Below are 17444 nucleotides of genomic sequence, written 5' to 3' on the forward strand. Positions count from 1 at the left end.
TTTCTTTCTCTGCGGCTTTCTGGTTAGTATTCAGGCCATCACCTCTGTTATCAGACGGTGGCAACAAAGCTTTTCCGCTCGAATCTTCGGCGAGGTGGCGGGGGAATGGATTGCACAGTAATGAGCTGTTTTTGCAGGCTTCCTTCGGGAGCCTTTGCTTATATCCCTTGGCAAGAGGAACTAATTCAAAACAGCAACCCAACCCTGGGGCATCTAAAATTCACAGAAATTCAGCTGACTTGACAGTAAGAGGGTCTCACTGAAAATTCAGGGCTGTAAATCAGAGCTTCGTTCTTCAAGGGGAGGGGTGGCCAGAGGTTTTCGGGAACCTTATATAAGTCTTTTATCCCCATCGCTGTTTTCAAGCCAACTGAAGATGGTAGGGAGCGTGCTGGGAGCAGCTCTTCTCTCCTGATTATGCCGTTTCACCCTCTAAGCAGCAGGAACCCAGAGTCTCAGAGCGCTTCCTCCGGAGAGGCAGTTACGCAAGGCGTGACTCTTCCCAGCTTGGCCTGTAGACCTCGACCTCCTGAGGGTAGGGCCCGGGCTTTTTCTCTTTACACCTTCAGGAGCCAACGCGGCGCCTGGCACTTAGTGGCCCCTCGACGTCTACTCGGTGGGTGTTCAGTGAGTGGCGGTGGGGCTGGCAGTGGCCGCCCGCTTGCATTTCCCGAGCCGTCGTCGCCGCCTTCCCCTCGCGGGGGTTCCGGGTGTCAGTTACCCCGCGGGCGCGGCCATTCCTGCCGGCTCCGGCCTGCGGGTCTCGTCTCCTGTGTTCAGCTGTTAGTCCTCCTTTCCAGCCAGTCTCTTTCTCCTCAGAATATGGTGATCCTCCATCTCTAGAGACTTCTCCGCCTCCACTGTGAGGAACTTGCTGAAAACACACACACACCCAGACACACACACACAGACACATACACACAGATACACTCAGAAACACACAAAGACACACAGACACACACCCAGACACACACCAAGACACACACATACACAGACACACAGATACACACAGAAACACGCAAAGACACACACACACCCACAGACACACACAAAGACACAGACACACACACCCACACACCCAGAGACACACACCCAGACACACCCAGACACACACACAGAGCCAGACACAGACACACAGAGACATACACACAGACACACACACAAAGACAGACACAGACACACACACAGACACACACAAAGACACAGACACACAGACACACAGACACAAAGACACACGAAGACACAGGCACACATAGACACACAGAGACACAGACACACAGACACACACATGGACAGATGCACAGACAGACACACAGACACAGACACAGACAGACAAACAGACAGAGACAGACACAGACACACACACAGATACACACAGGCACAGACAGATACAGACACACATAGACACACAGAGACATACACACAGACACACAGACAAAAACAGACACATAGACACACAGACACCAACAGACACACACACACAGACACACACAGAGACACACATAGACACACACCCTTATGGCTCACTCTCCCGCTCTCCAAATTTCCTCAGTCTTTTGTAGGTTCCAGTTTCCTTCTCTCTTACCCTCACATCTTTCCCTTCACCCTCAAGGGTCTCCTCATTCTTTCAGCCCAGACTGACCATCTGTAATCCCAGCTTCTGCCCTGACTTCTAACTTTTCTTACCCTCCATTTCTGCTCCTTTGGTGGGTTTCACCCCTTCACCCCCTGGCACTCCCCTTTATTTAATCTTAATTTAATCTAACCTCCCGTATATCTTAATTTGCTGGAGGTTGGAATTGGGAAGCGGTGGTCTTTACCTTTCAGACCGACACTGTGAACAAGTGAAATAGCCGAGCAGTGATAGTTTTAGGGTACGCTAGTAGAAATTACATATATTCCTTTTGAGCATGTGGGATAATTATTAAGAGGATAAAGCTGGATAAAGCCATACTGTGTTGTTTCATTTAAACCAGTGATTCTCAACCAGAGGCAGTTTTGCTGCCAAGGGGACATTTGGCAATGTCTGGAGACATTTTTATTTGTCACAACTGGAGGTGGGGGAGGAGGGATGTTCCTGGCGTCCAGTGGGTAGAGGCCTGGGAGGTGCTAAATAACCTACCGTGCACAGGATGCTCTGCAACAGAGAATCACTGGGGCCAGAATACCCGCAGTGCCGAGTGGGAGAAACCCTGGCTTAGACATTCTTCTCCCTTCTTCCCCAGGCCCTCGTCTGCCCTGTCTCCTGATATTCTGGGTCCTCACAACCTAAGCTTGTCACTTGTGTCCCATGGCCCCAGTTGCTGGGTTTGCCCACTGCCTGGAGAGCACGCCCTGCTTGGTTTGAATCTCCACGGTGCAAGCTCACCATGAACACTCCTTTGCTCTTGGAATCCTGGTTGGTGGGAGCAGGAAGGGCCTTCCAAAGTTTTTCTTTCACCCACCTTCTGATTCTTCAGAGGAAAAGAAGTGACTTTGCTAATGTCACAGAGCTACTCAGGGTCTACTCTGGGGGCTCCAGCAGGGGTCCCCACTTCCAGCGCCCTTCTCTTTCTACTCACTCACTGCTTTGGGTCAAATAGAAGAAATACCAGCTGACTGCCTGGGCTAGGACAGGAATCAGATGGATGGGGCTCATTGATGCACTTCCCACTTTGCTTTTCTGGGTTGCATGCTCCCGTGCTCGGGCAAGGGTCCCTGCCAGCCACGTGGTATGGCTGATGCACCTTCCTGTTCTCGTAGGGGGGACGCCTCGACGTCCAGTGCCGTGCTGGGCAGGGCATTAGGGACGACAGCTTTGGGCAGGCTGTCTTCATGCTGCGCCATGTAGCCAACTACGTACTGAGTCAAGCAGTGCCTGAATCTGGGAACAGAATAGCGTAGACACAGACTTTCTGCAGTCAGGAAGCACAGTTTGAGACAATTACAAGGCAATTTGGGTAACTTCCGTGTCTTCCTTCCCTCCCTCACCTCTCCCCAAACAACCACATTTTATCAGTGAGGAAAAGGACTTTTTGGTGGGAGGGAGAGGGGATGGGCCAGTGTTTTTCCAAGTAGGGTTCTTGGACCTACAAGCCTCAGAATGGCTTTGGGGGAATGTAAAAATGCATATTCCTAGACCTACATTTTTCATCTCCGGGGTATGGGGCCTCACACTGAAATTTTTAACAAGTTCCCAGGGTATCCTTCTGTAGTCAGAAGTTTAAGAACCACTGACCCAGACATTTGAATAATTAGGCTTTTTTTCCCCCCAAACAATCTCAGAAAGTCAGAAGCTTGTAGACAATGTCTGAATGTCAGAGAGAAAATCTGCTGCTAAAAAAAGACAAAGAAAAACAAACAAAACCATGTCTCTTCTTGGTGACATCTCATGGCCGTAAGGTGACTGAGTTTGCGTGGAGCTTTGAAGATGTAAGGGCCACATCTGGGAATGTGTACAACATACCAGGGAGGGATCAGGCTTTGCTCCTGTTGCGAGTTTTGAAAGGGCTGGCACTGGCCTTCTTCTGCTCTCCTGGCACCTCTTGGGTTCCCTCTTAAGGCCTCTTCAAGAGCCCTTTCTTTGAGAGCTGCTTTTTACCCAGCTCCCCAAGGGTGCTCAAGGTGCCTGCTCATCGATCCACCTTGAACAGGCACCAATATGTTCTAATTAAGAGAGTGTACAGGCTTTTCCTTTCGGCGGCACATGGTGGCAAGAAGGCGGTGCAGACTTCCAAGAAGAGGAAGTTTGTCGCTGACGGCATATTCAAAGCTGAACTGAACGAGTTTCTCACTTGGGAGCTGGCTGAAGATGGGTACTCTGGAGTTGAGGTCCGAGTTACACCAACCAGGACAGAAATCATTATCTTGGCCACCAGGACACACAATGTTCTTGGTGACAAGGGCCGGCGGATCCGGGAATTGACTGCTGTGGCTCAGAAGAGATTTGGCTTCCCTGATGGCAGTGTAGAGCTTTATGCTGAAAAGGTGGCCACAAGAGGTCTGTGCGCCATTGCCCAGGCAGAGTCTCTGCGTTACAAACTCCTACGAGGCCTTGCTGTGTGCAGGGCCTGCTGTGGTGTGCTGCGGTTCATCATGGAGAGTGGGGCCGAAGGCTACGAGGTCGTGGTGTCTGGGAAACTCCCAGGACAGAGGGCTAAATCCATGAAGTTTGTGGATGGCCTGATGATCCACAGTGGGGACGCTGTTAACGACTGTGTCGATGCTGCCGTGCGCCATGTGCTGCTCAGACGGTGTGCTGGGCATCACGGTAAAGATCATGCTGCCTTGGGACCCAACTGGTAAGACTGGCCCTAAGAAGCCCCTGCCCGATCACGTGAGCATCGTGGGACCCAAAGATGAAATACTGCCCACCACCTCCATCTCCGAGCAGAAGGGTGGGAAGCCAGAGCCGCCTGCCATGCCCCAGCCGGTACCCACAGCATAATAGGGTCTCCTTGGCCACTGGATCTGGAGTCTGGATGTTGCTCTATAAAGACATTTAATAAAATCTTTTTAAAAGAAAAGAAAAAAAAAGAGTATACAGGCCGTGGCCACAGTCCTCATTTTCACAGTAATGCTCACTGGTTTTTGGCTCCTGCCCAAGCATGAAGGATTTTCCGGGGGTGGTGACACTCCGTCTGTGCAACTAGCAAAAGTCCTGGGTTGGTGTCTCTGTTTATTCTCTTGCATTTTGCAGGATGAAGCTTTGGACTCAGCTCTCCTTTCTCTCTTTCCAAAACCCGCAGTCCTTTGCGGAGGGGATGCTGCCGTGCTATCTTGCTGTTCCGATGTCCCAGAAGCACAATGGTTCCCTGAGCATGGACCCTATTATGTTTTCCTTCAGAAAGAGATGAAGAGCACACATCCTTCTGTTTTGTGCCAAAAAAAAATCTGCATAATTATCTGACCTTAATTGATGGTCACTTTTTTATTTTCAAGTGGGGAGAAAAGGAGTCACAGTACCCAAGTTGGTTTTACAAACTCCCCAGCAGCCCCTAAAACAAATGTCAAAGTTTTGAAACCAATCATACACATAAGATAGTCACTTGTTCTCTGTTTCTTATATACCCCAGGGCCTTTGCACTTGCTGTTCCCACTGCCATGTATGCTCTTCATCCAGATAACCACTTGGCTAGCCTGGTTCCCTTGCTTCCTTCTGCTGTCTGCCTAAATGTCTCCTGTTCATGGACACTCACTTCCACCCTTGATGCTCCCTCTTCTCCTTTCCCTGCTTCACTTCCCCCCACACCAGCCATCTACCCCTGATGAATTCTATACAGAGTAGCTGTTTGGTTTTTGTGTGTGCATCTGCCCCAGCAAAAGGGAAATTCCATGAGGGTAGGGTCTTGTTTTTTTGTTCACTGCTGTAGCCTCAGCACCTACAACAGTGCCTGGCATAGCAGACTCTCAAGCAATACTGGATGTGTGAATGAGTGAATGGATGTAGAAATAAGGCCCCGAATACTATCTTATTTTTATATAAATTTTCTCCAGAGTGGACATGCATGTAAGGAGAAAAGTCATGGAGTTATAGGGGTCTGAAAAAAGATGGACCTCTGACCTACCTCTAAACCTGTGGTGATGGTTTCTCTTCACTACCAACTGCCGTTCCCAGAAACCTTAGGAAATGTTTGAAAAAGAAAAAAAAACTAATAAAAATCCTTTCACTTTCATTAGTGGAAACCTTTGTATCAAGTAGGTACAGGAGAAACTCTCTATTTCTGCCTACTGAATCAATATTTTTTATTTTAAATTTATTTATTTATTATTTATTTTATTTATTTATTTTGGCTGCGCTGGGTCTTAGTATGGCATGCAGGATCTTCATTGCGGCATGTGGGCTCTTTAGTTGCGGCACATGGACTCTTAGTTGCGGCATGTGGGATCTAGTTCCTTGACCAGGGATCGAACCCGGGCCCCCTGCATTGGGAGTGCAGAGTCTTACCCACTGGACCACCAGGGAAGTCCCTGAATCAATATTTGAATCTCAGTATTCACCAGGAGACTCCAGACTTTTGCAAAGAAGATTGGGCAAGGCACAAACCTACATCCAAGCATTTCTCGCCTCCATTATTAATATTACTTCCCCCTGAATATGCTGCAAGCCACGTGTACACATTTTTTTTTATTCAAGTATAGTTGATTTACAATATTGTGTTAACACGTGTACACATCTTGTTTTCAGTAATACCACTTTTTCACGTATATAGACTAGAGAATAAGAATATATGTATGTGTTTTTTATATCTATATATCTATATCTATATCTATTCCCACCATCCCTACCACACACAAATGCAAGAAACAGGAGGGGCAAAATTTGTACGATGTTTTTTACGGTCAACCCACTCTCTTTCTCAAGACTTCGGATAATTGAAATGTAAGCTAGATTCAGTAATTAGTAACTATTCTTGCCAGTAAGTTATAATGGCTCATTTATAATCTTTTCCAGTCTTACCATCTTCTTGGACTATCTAAAGCTACTAGCTCTGAAACCTGTTGGATCATCAGAACTGCTTGAGGTGTTAAGCCTGAGTTTCTCCACCTTGGCACTACTAACAACTGAGGCCAGATCATTCTCTGTTGGGGGACTGTTCTGTGCACTGTAGGATGTTTAGCAGCCTCCCTGGCCTTGACCCACTAGTTTCTAGTAGCCCCCGCCCCCTGGTTATGACAACCCAACTGTCTCCAGATGTTGCAACATGTCCCCTGGGGGCAAAATCATCCCCCAGTTGAGAAGCACTGAGTTAAAGCAACAAGACAGATGCTGGAGTACCCTGAGCCCCTTGTCTTCAGGGAAGGCGGATTTGGGATTCGTTCTCCTGCTCCTCGCTGGACTGCCTTGTGAGTAAACCCTCTCTTCACTGCACACCTCGCTATCTCAGCGCTTTGACTTGACAGGTATAAGTAACTTCAGTACAGCACAGACAGAAGCCTACACAACCCACTGAACCAACCTTAACCACTGGGGGCAGACACCAAAAACAACAGGAACTACGAACCTGCAGCCTGCGAAAAGGAGGCCCCAAACACACTAAGTTAAGCAAAATGAGAAGACAGAGAAACACACAGCAGATGAAGGAGCAAGGTAAAAACCCACCAGACCAAACAAATGAAGAGGAAATAGGCAGTCTACCTGAAAAGAATTCAGAGTGATGATAGTAAAGATGATCCAAAATCTTGGAAATAGAATGGAGAAAATACAAGAAATGTTTAACAAGGACCTAGAAGAACTAAAGAGCAAACAAACAATGATGAACAGCACAATAAATGAAATTAAAAATTCTCTAGAAGGAATCAATAGCAGAATAACTAAGGCAGAAGAACGGATAAGTGACCTGGAAGGTAAAATAGTGGAAATAACTACCACAGAGCAGAATAAAGAGAAAAGAATGAAAAGAATTAAGGACAGTCTCAGAGACCTCTGGGACAACATTAAACGCAACAGCATTCAAATTATAGGGGTCCCAGAAGAAGAAGAGAAAAAGAAAGGGACTGAGAAAATATTTGAAGAGATTATAGTTGAAAACTTCCCAGTATGGGAAAGGAAATAATCAATCAAGTCCAGGAAACACAGAGTCCCATACAGGATAAATCCAAGGAGAAACACGCCAAGACACATATTAATCAAACTATCAAAAATTAAATACAAAGGAAAAATATTAAAAGCAGCAAGGGAAAAACAACAAATAACATACAAGGGAATCCCCATAAGGTTAACAGCTGATCTTTCAGCAGAAACTCTGCAAGCCAGAAGGGAGTGGCAGGACATATTTAAAGTGATGAAAGGGAAAAACCTACAACCAAGATTACTCTACCCAGCAAGGATCTCATTCAGATTCGATGGAGAAATTAAAACCTTTACAGACAAGCAAAAGCTAAGAGAATTCAGCACCACCCAACCAGCTTTACAACAAATGCTAAAGGAACTTCTCTAGGCAGGAAACACAAGAGAAGGAAAAGACCTACAATAACAAACCCCAAACAATTAAGAAAATGGTAATAGGAACATACATATCGATAACTACCTTAAGTGTAAATGGATTAAATGCTCCCACCAAAAGACACAGACTGGCTGAATGGATACAAAAACAAGACCCGTATATATGCTGTCTACAAGAGACCCATTTCAGACCTAGGGACACATACAGAGTGAAAGTGAGGGATGGAAAAAGATATTCCATGCAAATGGAAATCAAAGAAAGCTGGAGTAGCAATTCTCGTATCAGACAAAATAGACTTTAAAATAAAGACTGTTACAAGAGACAAAGAAAGACACTACATAATGATCAAGGGATCAACCCAAGAAGAAGGTATAACAATTATAAATATTTATGCACCCAACATAGGAGCACCTCAATACATAAGGCAAATGCTAACAGCCATAAAATGGGAAATTGACAGTAACCCAATCATAGTAGGGGACTTTAACACCCCACTTTCACCAATGGACACATCATCCAAAATGAAAATAAATAAGGAAACACAAGCTTTAAATGATACATTAAACAAGATGAACTTAATTGATATTTATAGGACATTCCACCCAAAAAGAGCAGAATACACTTTCTTCTCAAGTGCTCATGGAACATTCTCCAGGATAGGTCATATCCTGGGAAACAAATCAAGCCTTGGTGAATTTAAGAAAATTGAAATCGTATCAAGTATCTTTTCCGACCACAACGCTATGAGACTAGATATCAATTACAGGAAAAAAAATCTGTAAAAAATACAAACATATGGAGGCTAAACAATACATTACTAAATAACCAAGAGATCACTGAAGAAATCAAAGAGGAAATAAAAAAATACCTAGAATCAAATGATAATGAAAACACGAAGACTCAAAACCTATGGGATGCAGCAAAAGCAGTTCTAAGAGGGAAGTTTATAGCAATACAATCCTACCTCAAGAAACAAGAAACATCTCAAATAAACAACCTAACCTTACACCTAAAGCAATTAGAGAAAGAAGAACAAAAAACCCCCAAAGTTAGCAGAAGGAAAGAAATCATAAAGATCAGATCAGAAATAAGTGAAAAAGAAATGAAGGGAACAATAGCAAAGATCAATAAAACTGAAAGCTGGTTCTTTGAGAAGATAAACAAAATTGATAAACCATTAGCAAGACTCGTGAAGAAAAACGGGGAGAGGACTCAAATCAATAAAATTAGAAATGAAAAAGAAGTTACAACAGGTAACTGCAGAAACACAAAGCATCCTAAGAGACTACTACAAGCAACTCTATGCCAATAAAATGGACAACCTGGAAGAAATGGACAAATTCTTAGAAAGGTATAACCTTCCAAGACTGAACCAGGAAGAAATAGAAAATATGAACAGACAAATCACAAGTAATGAAATTGAAACTGTGATTAAAAATCTTCCAACAAACAAAAGCCCAGGACCAGATGGCTTCACAGGCGAATTCTATCAAACATTTAGAGAAGAGCTAACACCTATCCTTCTCAAACTCTTCCAAAATATAGCAGAGGGAGGAACACTCCCAAACTCATTCTACGAGGCCACCATCACTCTGCTACCAAAACCAGAGAATGATCTCACAAAGAAAGAAAACTACAGGCCAATATCACTGATGAACATAGATGCAAAAATCCTCAACAAAATACTAGCAAACAGAATCCAACAGCACATTAAAAGGATCATACACCATGATCAAGTGGGGTTTATCCCAGGAATGCAAGAATTCTTCAGTATACGCAAATCAATCAATGTGATAAACCATATTAACAAACTGAAGGGGAAAAACCATATGATCATCTCAATAGATGCAGAGAAAGCTTTTGACAAAATTCAACACCCATTTATGACAAAAACTCTCCAGAAAGTGGGCATAGAGGGAATCTACCTCAACATAATAAAGGCCATATACGACAAACCCACAGCAAACATCATTCTCAATGGTGGAAAACTGAAAGCATTTCATCTAAGATCAGGAACAGGACAAGGATGTCCACTCTCACCACTATTATTCAACATAGTTTTGGAAGTCCTAGCCACAGCAATCAGAGAAGAAAAAGAAATAAAAGGAATACAAATTGGAAAAGAAGAAGTAAAGCTGTCACTGTTTGCAGATGACATGATACTATACATAGAGAATCCTAAAGATGCCACCAGAAAACTACTAGAGCTAATCAATGAATTTGGTAAAGTAGCAGGATACAAAATTAATGCACAGCAATCTCTTGCATTCCTATACACTAATGATGAAAAATCTGAAAGAGAAATTAAGGAAACACTCCCATTTACCATTGCAACAAAAAGAATAAAATACCTAGGAATAAACCTACCTAGGGAGACAAAAGACCTGTATGCAAAAAACTGTAAGACACTGATGAACGAAATTAAAGATGATACCAACAGATGGAGAGATATACCATGTTCTTGGATTGGAAGAATCAACATTGTGAAAATGACTCTACTACCCAAAGCAATCTACAGATTCAATGCAATCCCTATCAAATTACCAGTGGCATTTTTCACAGAACTAGAACAAAGAATTTTACAGTCTGTATGGAAACATGAAAGATCTCAAATAGCAAAAGCAGTCTTGAGGAAAAAAAAAAAAAAACAGGGCTGGAGGAATCAGGCTCCCTTACTTTAGACTATACTACAGGGCTACAGTAATCAAGACAGTATGGTACTGGCACAAAAACAGAAATATAGATCGATGGAACAGGATAGAAAGCCCAGAGATAAACCCATGCACCTATGGTCACCTAATCTATGATAAAGGAGGCCAGAATATACAAAGGATCAAAGACAGCCTCTTCAATAAGTGGTGATGGGAAAACTGGACAGGTACATGTAAAAGAATGAAATTAGAACACTTCCTAACACCATATACAAAAATAAACTCAAAATGGATTAAAGACCTAAATGTAAGGCCAGACACTATAAAACTCTTAGAGGAAAACATACGCAGAACACTCTGACATAAATCACAGCAAGATCCTGTTTGACCCACCTCCTAGAGAAATGGAAATAAAAACAAAAGTAAACAAATGGGACCTAATGAAACTTCAAAGCTTTTGCACAGCAAAGGAAAGCTTAAACAAGATGAAAAGACAACCCTCAGAATGGGAGAAAATATTTGCAAATGAAGCAACTGGCAAAGGACTAATCTCCAAAATTTACAAGTAGCTCATGCAGGTCAATATCAAAAAAAAAAAAAAAACCCAATCCAAAAATGGGCAGAAGACCTAAATAGACATTTCTCCAAGAAGATATACAGATTGCCAACAAACACATGAAAGGATGCTCAACATCATTAATCATTAGAGAAATGCAAATCAAAACTACAATGAGATATCATCTCACACCGGTCAGAATGGCCATCATTAAAAAATCTAGAAACAATAAATGCTGGAGAGGGTGTGGAGAAAAGGGAACCCTATTGCACTGTTGGTGGGAATGTAAATTGATACAGCCACTATGGAGAACAGTATGGAGGTTCCTTAAAAAACTAAAAATAGAACTACCATACAACCCAGCAATCCCACTACTGGGCATATACCCTGAGAAAACCATAATTCAAAAAGAGTCATGTACCACAATATTCATTGCAGCTCTATTTACAATAGCCAGGACATGGAAGCAACCTAAGTGTCCATCATCGGATGAATGGATAAAGAAGATGTGGCACATATATACAATGGAATATTACTCAGCCATAAAAAGAAATGAAATGGAGGTATTTGTAATGAGGTGGATGGAGTTAGAGTGTGTCATACAGAGTGAAGTAAGTCAGAAAGAGAAAAACAAATACAGTATGCTAACACATATATATGGAATCTAAGGAAAAAAAAAAAAAAGGACATGAAGAACCTAGTGGCAAGATGGGAATAAAGACACAGACCTACTAGAGAATGGACTTGAGGATATGGGGAGGGGGAGGGGTGAGATGTGACAGGGTGAGAGAGTGTCATGGACATATATACACTACCAAATGTAAAATAGCTAGCTAGTGGGAAGCAGCCGCATAGCACAGGGAGATCAGCTCGGTGCTTTGTGACCACCTATAGGGGTGGGATAGGGAGGGGGGGTGGGAGGGAGACGCAAGAGGGAAGAGATATGGGAACATATGTGTATGTATAACTGATTCACTTTGTTATAAAACAGAAACTAACACACCATTGTAAAGCAATTATACTCCAATAAAGATGTTAAGAAAAAGACAGATGCTGGGGGATTCTGATTGAGTAGGGGCCTGGGAACGTGTGCTTGAAAACAGCTACCCCAGGTAAGTGCCACGATCTGCCGGAGTTGAGGAGTCCTGCCCAATTTATTCTCCCAGGCGATGACAATACATTCCTCATTCTGAGCCCTGGCGAGGATCCAGTTTTCAGCTAACTGAAAGTGGAGTGTCAGAAAAAGACGCTTTTGGAGGAAAAATAGAAGAAAGAAGTTATTGCCATTTCCTTTCCTCGTTTCCCTCTCCCTGAGGTGAGAGACACTGAGTCTGACAGAAGCCAAATTGTCAAGTGGCAAAATTGGAAGCAGTCTAGCCTCACCCAGGAAACAAAGAAAGAAATAGGAAGTGAAGTTTGTGCTTTTATCAGTCCGTGGGCACCTGGCCACTCAGACTGATATCGCAGGGGAGGCCCGGGCCTTTTGCAGGGAAGACGGCACTAAGAACAAATGCTCCGGATCGCAGTGGTGGATGTTAGCACAGTCTCCGAGAAAGGGGGCCATCAACAGTCTGAGTTGAGAATCTAAAAGGAGAGTGGCAACTCTGAAGACATGGGTCTAACCTGTGGCCCTTCAGCCATTCATTTTGATGTGGCTCTTTTTAAGCCTACGTTCCTTTCTTGTGATTCTCTAAATCATGACCCGGCACACAATGGCCACTGGGTTTTCGTCTCCGAAAGTGGATGATCAGAGTCAGCAGCGTGGAGATGCAGGGCCCGTATACGTCTAGATCATCCTTATGTATATTGCCTCTCGTTTCTTTCTCTCTCTTGTTTCTTTTCTTATAAAAATGTGGGAGTAGGTATTTATGTTTAAGTTGAACTATACGAAATCTCCATTTTCATACATTAAAAAAGGAGAGAGTATTGGTGATTTCCTATAGCTAATCCTAATCTTTTCTGTATCTTCTCCTTCTCCCCACCCCCTTCTCTCTCTGTCTGTCTCAATATCTTTCCATGGCTCTATTCTCTTATTTTCTTGCCTTTGCAATCACATGTGTATTACCCAGACTACCAGCTGTGAAGGTCAATAGATAGTACCAGGAAAAATTAAGAAAAAGAAGAGGTTTCAAATTTCAATAAGTGTTAATTTGAAAACCCACTGATGCACTTCGTATATCTGGAGGGGAGGTTCTGTGTGGTCCAGCCGAAGCAATGGCCTGTGAAATTCTTGATCCTGCAGAATGGACCACTCCTGATGAGAATGTGAATTTGTTTGTGTCACCATTTTTTTTTTTTTTTTGGCTCAGAAGTGTATTTAATGACTCCAGCTCACGGCCCCTCCCCTGCAACTCCGGCTTTGTCTCCCATGAGTGGTCAGCAGAGGTTCCCTGAGAGGTTCAGGACGGGGTCCAGGGACCTTGGGCCTGGAAGGGAAGGGCCATCGTCTCTCCTTGTGGCCTTTGGTAGCTGCTGGGTGGAGGCTGTGGGACGGGGGTCCCAAGCCCAGGGCCTCTGGGTGCTGCACATCTCACAGCCGGGTCAGCTTTGGGGCACTGATGAAGGTGCAGGAAGGGCAGGGCCAGCCGGGCTGAAGGGCGTTGGGGAGGCTGGAGCCAGCTGGCTGAGGCGCTTGGGGCAGCCTAGTTCCCTATCCATCTTCTGGGGGCGCTGAGGATTGTGTCCTGCGGCTTCTCGGGGGGCTGAGTCCCGGTCCCGCTGGCCCCCACAGAAAGCAAGGCTGTATTCAGGGACACACAGGCACCTCCCGATGACCCAGCGCTGCACAGCCGGTGGGAAGCTGAACCTCGAGAATATCTGCTCCTGGAGGGCCCCAGTGGTGCAGTGGGGGTGGACCGGCGGCGAGACATGGGCAGAGGCTGCAGCATCTTCAGCTGTGCCGTGTAGCCTGATGGGGCCGGGAGGGAAGCAGGCCTCCTGCAGCTGGATGCTGAGGGCCACATGATGCTGGGCCAGGATGGCTGCCGCTTGAGCTGCCCGCTTCTCGTCCCCACCCTCTCTGGCCCGGGTCAGGCGCCCTGCTAGCTCCTCATTCTGTCCTTCCACGGTGGCACCTCGGCCCAGGGCTGCCCACCGCTGAGCTTCCTGAGGGTTGGCGAAGTGCAGGCTGAGTCCCAGGCCCTCCTGGTGGAGGCTGCAGCTCATGCTGGAGGGGGCCTCGGACGGTGTAGGAGACTGACTCCCAGGGCCGCTCCAAACTGACCGCCCCGGGCCCCGCGCCAAGCAGCTCCAGCCGGAAGCGCCCTGGTCGCTCGGCGTCCGCCCTCAGCTGCAGCCTCCGCAGCTGCGCCTGGGCGTCCGACCCCGCGCCCAGCGGCCTCACCGCGGCGTGCACGGCCAGGAGCCCCGCGGCCCAGCCGGGGTCCGAGGCCGCAGCTGCGCCGCCCGCCGGCGGCGCCATCTCCGGTCCGGCCCCGGCCCGGCCCCACGAGCCCGCTTCCGTGGCCTCCAGCCGCTCTGTGTCACCATTTTGGCGTGTGAATAGTGCTGCTTTTTTCTTTATTTGGGCTTTTAGATTCAAGGGGACTTTTCTGGATGTGGGGATGTAGAGTTAGAGGGATTGTTAAAAGAGCCGTGACCTTAAGACCAAAAATCTCTATGTATGTGCTGACAAATAAAGCAAACCGGGCTGGACAGGCTTTGTCGTGCGGTCCCACGGATGGTCCAGGTGCCTGGTATCTAGTTTCCCATCAGAGTTTGCCTTCTGAATGAGCACTCTGGCCCTTGCAGCTTCCTTAAGTGGATCCTGTTGGCTGTCCTTACCCTGCTTGCCAACCTCACTTTTGTTTCCTGGATCACAAATGGAATTTGTCACCTTCTCATGGATAATACACCTCAAGTAACAACACCTTTGTTCCTCTGTGCATAACATGCTTTCTTTCTCTTTCATTTTTAAAGATGCAACAGCTTTGAGCAAATGCAAAGGCTTGTGGAAAGGAGCCGTTAGAACAGAGAGGTCAAATAGAAGTATGGGAGTTAATAGGGCACAGGTCCTTAAGAAGGTGAGCAGAAACATGGCCCGATTTCAATACTTTAGATACGATGTGTGACAAGTGCAAAGAAGAGCAGAAATGTCACTGTCACATTTTCTTCTTGTCAGAATCATTTGGGATTATGGGGATTATAGTCAGAATTGCAGTTTTGAGAACCCTGCAATGTTTTTGATTCATCTTTCCTTTTTGAATCTCATACTATGGAATCATGTCAGTCTTTTACTCAAATCTTATTAGGGTCAATAAATTCAAACCAGTGGTTATTTAGCACATACTTCATGTTCAGTGCGTAGTAGGTGGTGTGAGGGTTGCCACACAAGACATGATTCTGCTCTTGAGGGATTTATAAGCAAGTTGAGAAAGCTGAAAATAGCTAAATAAATCAAAGAAAATATATAAATATGTTAAAGTGCTAAAGACAGGTCGCCAGTTTCTTATCCAAAACGTTTAGAGCCAGGACTTCAGGATTCATACATTTTCCCTCATTCTAGAAAGGTAGTATAGTTTGTAGCCTATATAATACATAACAATTCTAGTAGGGTAGGGCCACAGCACCCAATAACCAAACTATACATATAATAAAGAGATATAAAGTAAAAACAATAAATAATAAATGAAGACTGTTAATAGACCAGCTTTGTTGCCAAATGAATTTAAACCAAACCTAAAAGAAAAAGTTCTGTTTTCTGAAATGTTTGGGTTTCAAAACTGTGGAAAGGGACGCTGAACCTGTATCATGGGTATTGCCTAATATAGGGAAAGGAAGTGAATATTTATGGTGTAGGTAGAAACTTTCCAATTTTTTTTCAGCCGCAGCATCTGAGATTCAAACCAAGGAGTAATTTGTTCACATGTGTACAACTCAGCATCATTTAGAAACTCGTAAGACATGCAGATTTCACGCCCCATCCCCACACGTACTGAATCAAAACCTTTGGGCTGGGCCGCAAGTAATCTGTTTTAACAAGCCTTCCAGGTGATTTTGATGCACGTTAAAATTTTGAGAACCACTGACGTAGCAAGTACCTGACAGAGAACCCGGATTCAAACTCAGGTGTTTCTGATTTAAAACGCCATCTTTTTTTTTTGGATGCTGTTTTCCTCGCTCTCAAAGTAGAAGAAAGCAAGAGATTGATGTGAGCTCAGATGGAAAGAGCGACTTCAAAGAAGGTACGCTGAAACATGCTTCGCTTTAATCTAATAGATAAGAGCAAAATAATTTTGTAATGTACATCCCTAGAATATTAGTCTGTTCCTTAATTATATCAGGAGGAAAAATAAGCATTGATAATTCCCTGTTTTATTTTCTCCACGTTAATATCTCAAAAATGGTATAATATATTTTGTAATTTCTTTAAGATCAAGGTAGTAACTTAGCTTAATTGTGAAAATTAAGACTTAGGAACTTTGTAAGGAAAAGAGGTTCTCAAATAGTCCTAAGATGGTTATTGACCTGTTATTTGGTATCTTTGATATAAGCATGTTTTACTGGTAAGATGATGTGTCTTGCTTCTCTACTTTCAACATAATTCTTAGTGTGCAAGTTGACAAACTTAAGAAAAAATCTAATTGAAGACCATTAAAACATACTTTTGCAGGTAAACGACGGTTATTTGTGTGGTCCCAGCTCTACTTAGAAGGCAAGAGATTTGAACTTAAAGGGCGAGTTTAGGGCACAGAGGAAAGGGAGAAATTGAGGACACTGATCACTTTGCTCCTTATTAACTGACAAATGGGATGACTTCTTTCTGAAAGTGAATAGGTAGACATTAATATGGATGTGCTTAGAATGAGACCTAGCAAAACACAAGTCTAATACACCCTTAGGCTGTGTCTTAATAACTTAATGTCATATTGATCTCTTTCGGAAAGAGATACCATATTGGAAAAGAAATCACTGCAAAAACAAGATGGCAAAAAATGCTACCAAAATTACACCAGTTATGAGTTCTCTTTTTACCGTTGTGAGTAAAGCTTTCTTTTAAGGGATGAAGTGGATATAAAACCCAGTATCTTCCAATAGCAGTTAATCATATCAATTTAGGGCAGCTGTTCCAGTTTTCTTTTTGCTGCATAACAAATCACCCCAAGCCTTAGTAGCTTAATACAGTAACAACAATAACAACAATAATTATGCTCACAAATCTGCAGTTTGGGCAGGGCTCAGTGGGGACAGCATTTCTCTGTTCCACTCAGTGACTGATGGGACAGCTTGAAGGCGTTGGGCTAGAATAATCTGCAGGCATTCTCACAGGTCTGGCTGTTGGCTTAGCTATTAGCTGGGGCTTTCAGCTGAAAC

General features: G+C 44.3%; 1 protein-coding gene and 1 pseudogene across 1 annotated transcript; one reads left to right on the top strand and one right to left on the bottom strand.

Moving 5' to 3' along the window:
* Positions 1-417: 417 nt before the first annotated feature.
* LOC103018734 (40S ribosomal protein S3-like) lies at positions 418-4515 on the top strand. The gene is given in 3 exon segments (XM_057538616.1): positions 418-535; positions 3542-4229; positions 4231-4515. Coding segments are annotated over 3 exon segments (1002 nt in total). The 3' UTR covers positions 4427-4515.
* An 8993-nt stretch (positions 4516-13508) lies between these two features.
* On the bottom strand, positions 13509-14553 carry LOC103018460 (sharpin-like; annotated as a pseudogene).
* Between the last annotated feature and the right edge of the window lie 2891 nt (positions 14554-17444).

This window comes from Balaenoptera acutorostrata, chromosome X (genome assembly GCF_949987535.1).
Source record: "Balaenoptera acutorostrata chromosome X, mBalAcu1.1, whole genome shotgun sequence".
NCBI classification, from domain to species: Eukaryota; Metazoa; Chordata; class Mammalia; order Artiodactyla; family Balaenopteridae; genus Balaenoptera; species Balaenoptera acutorostrata.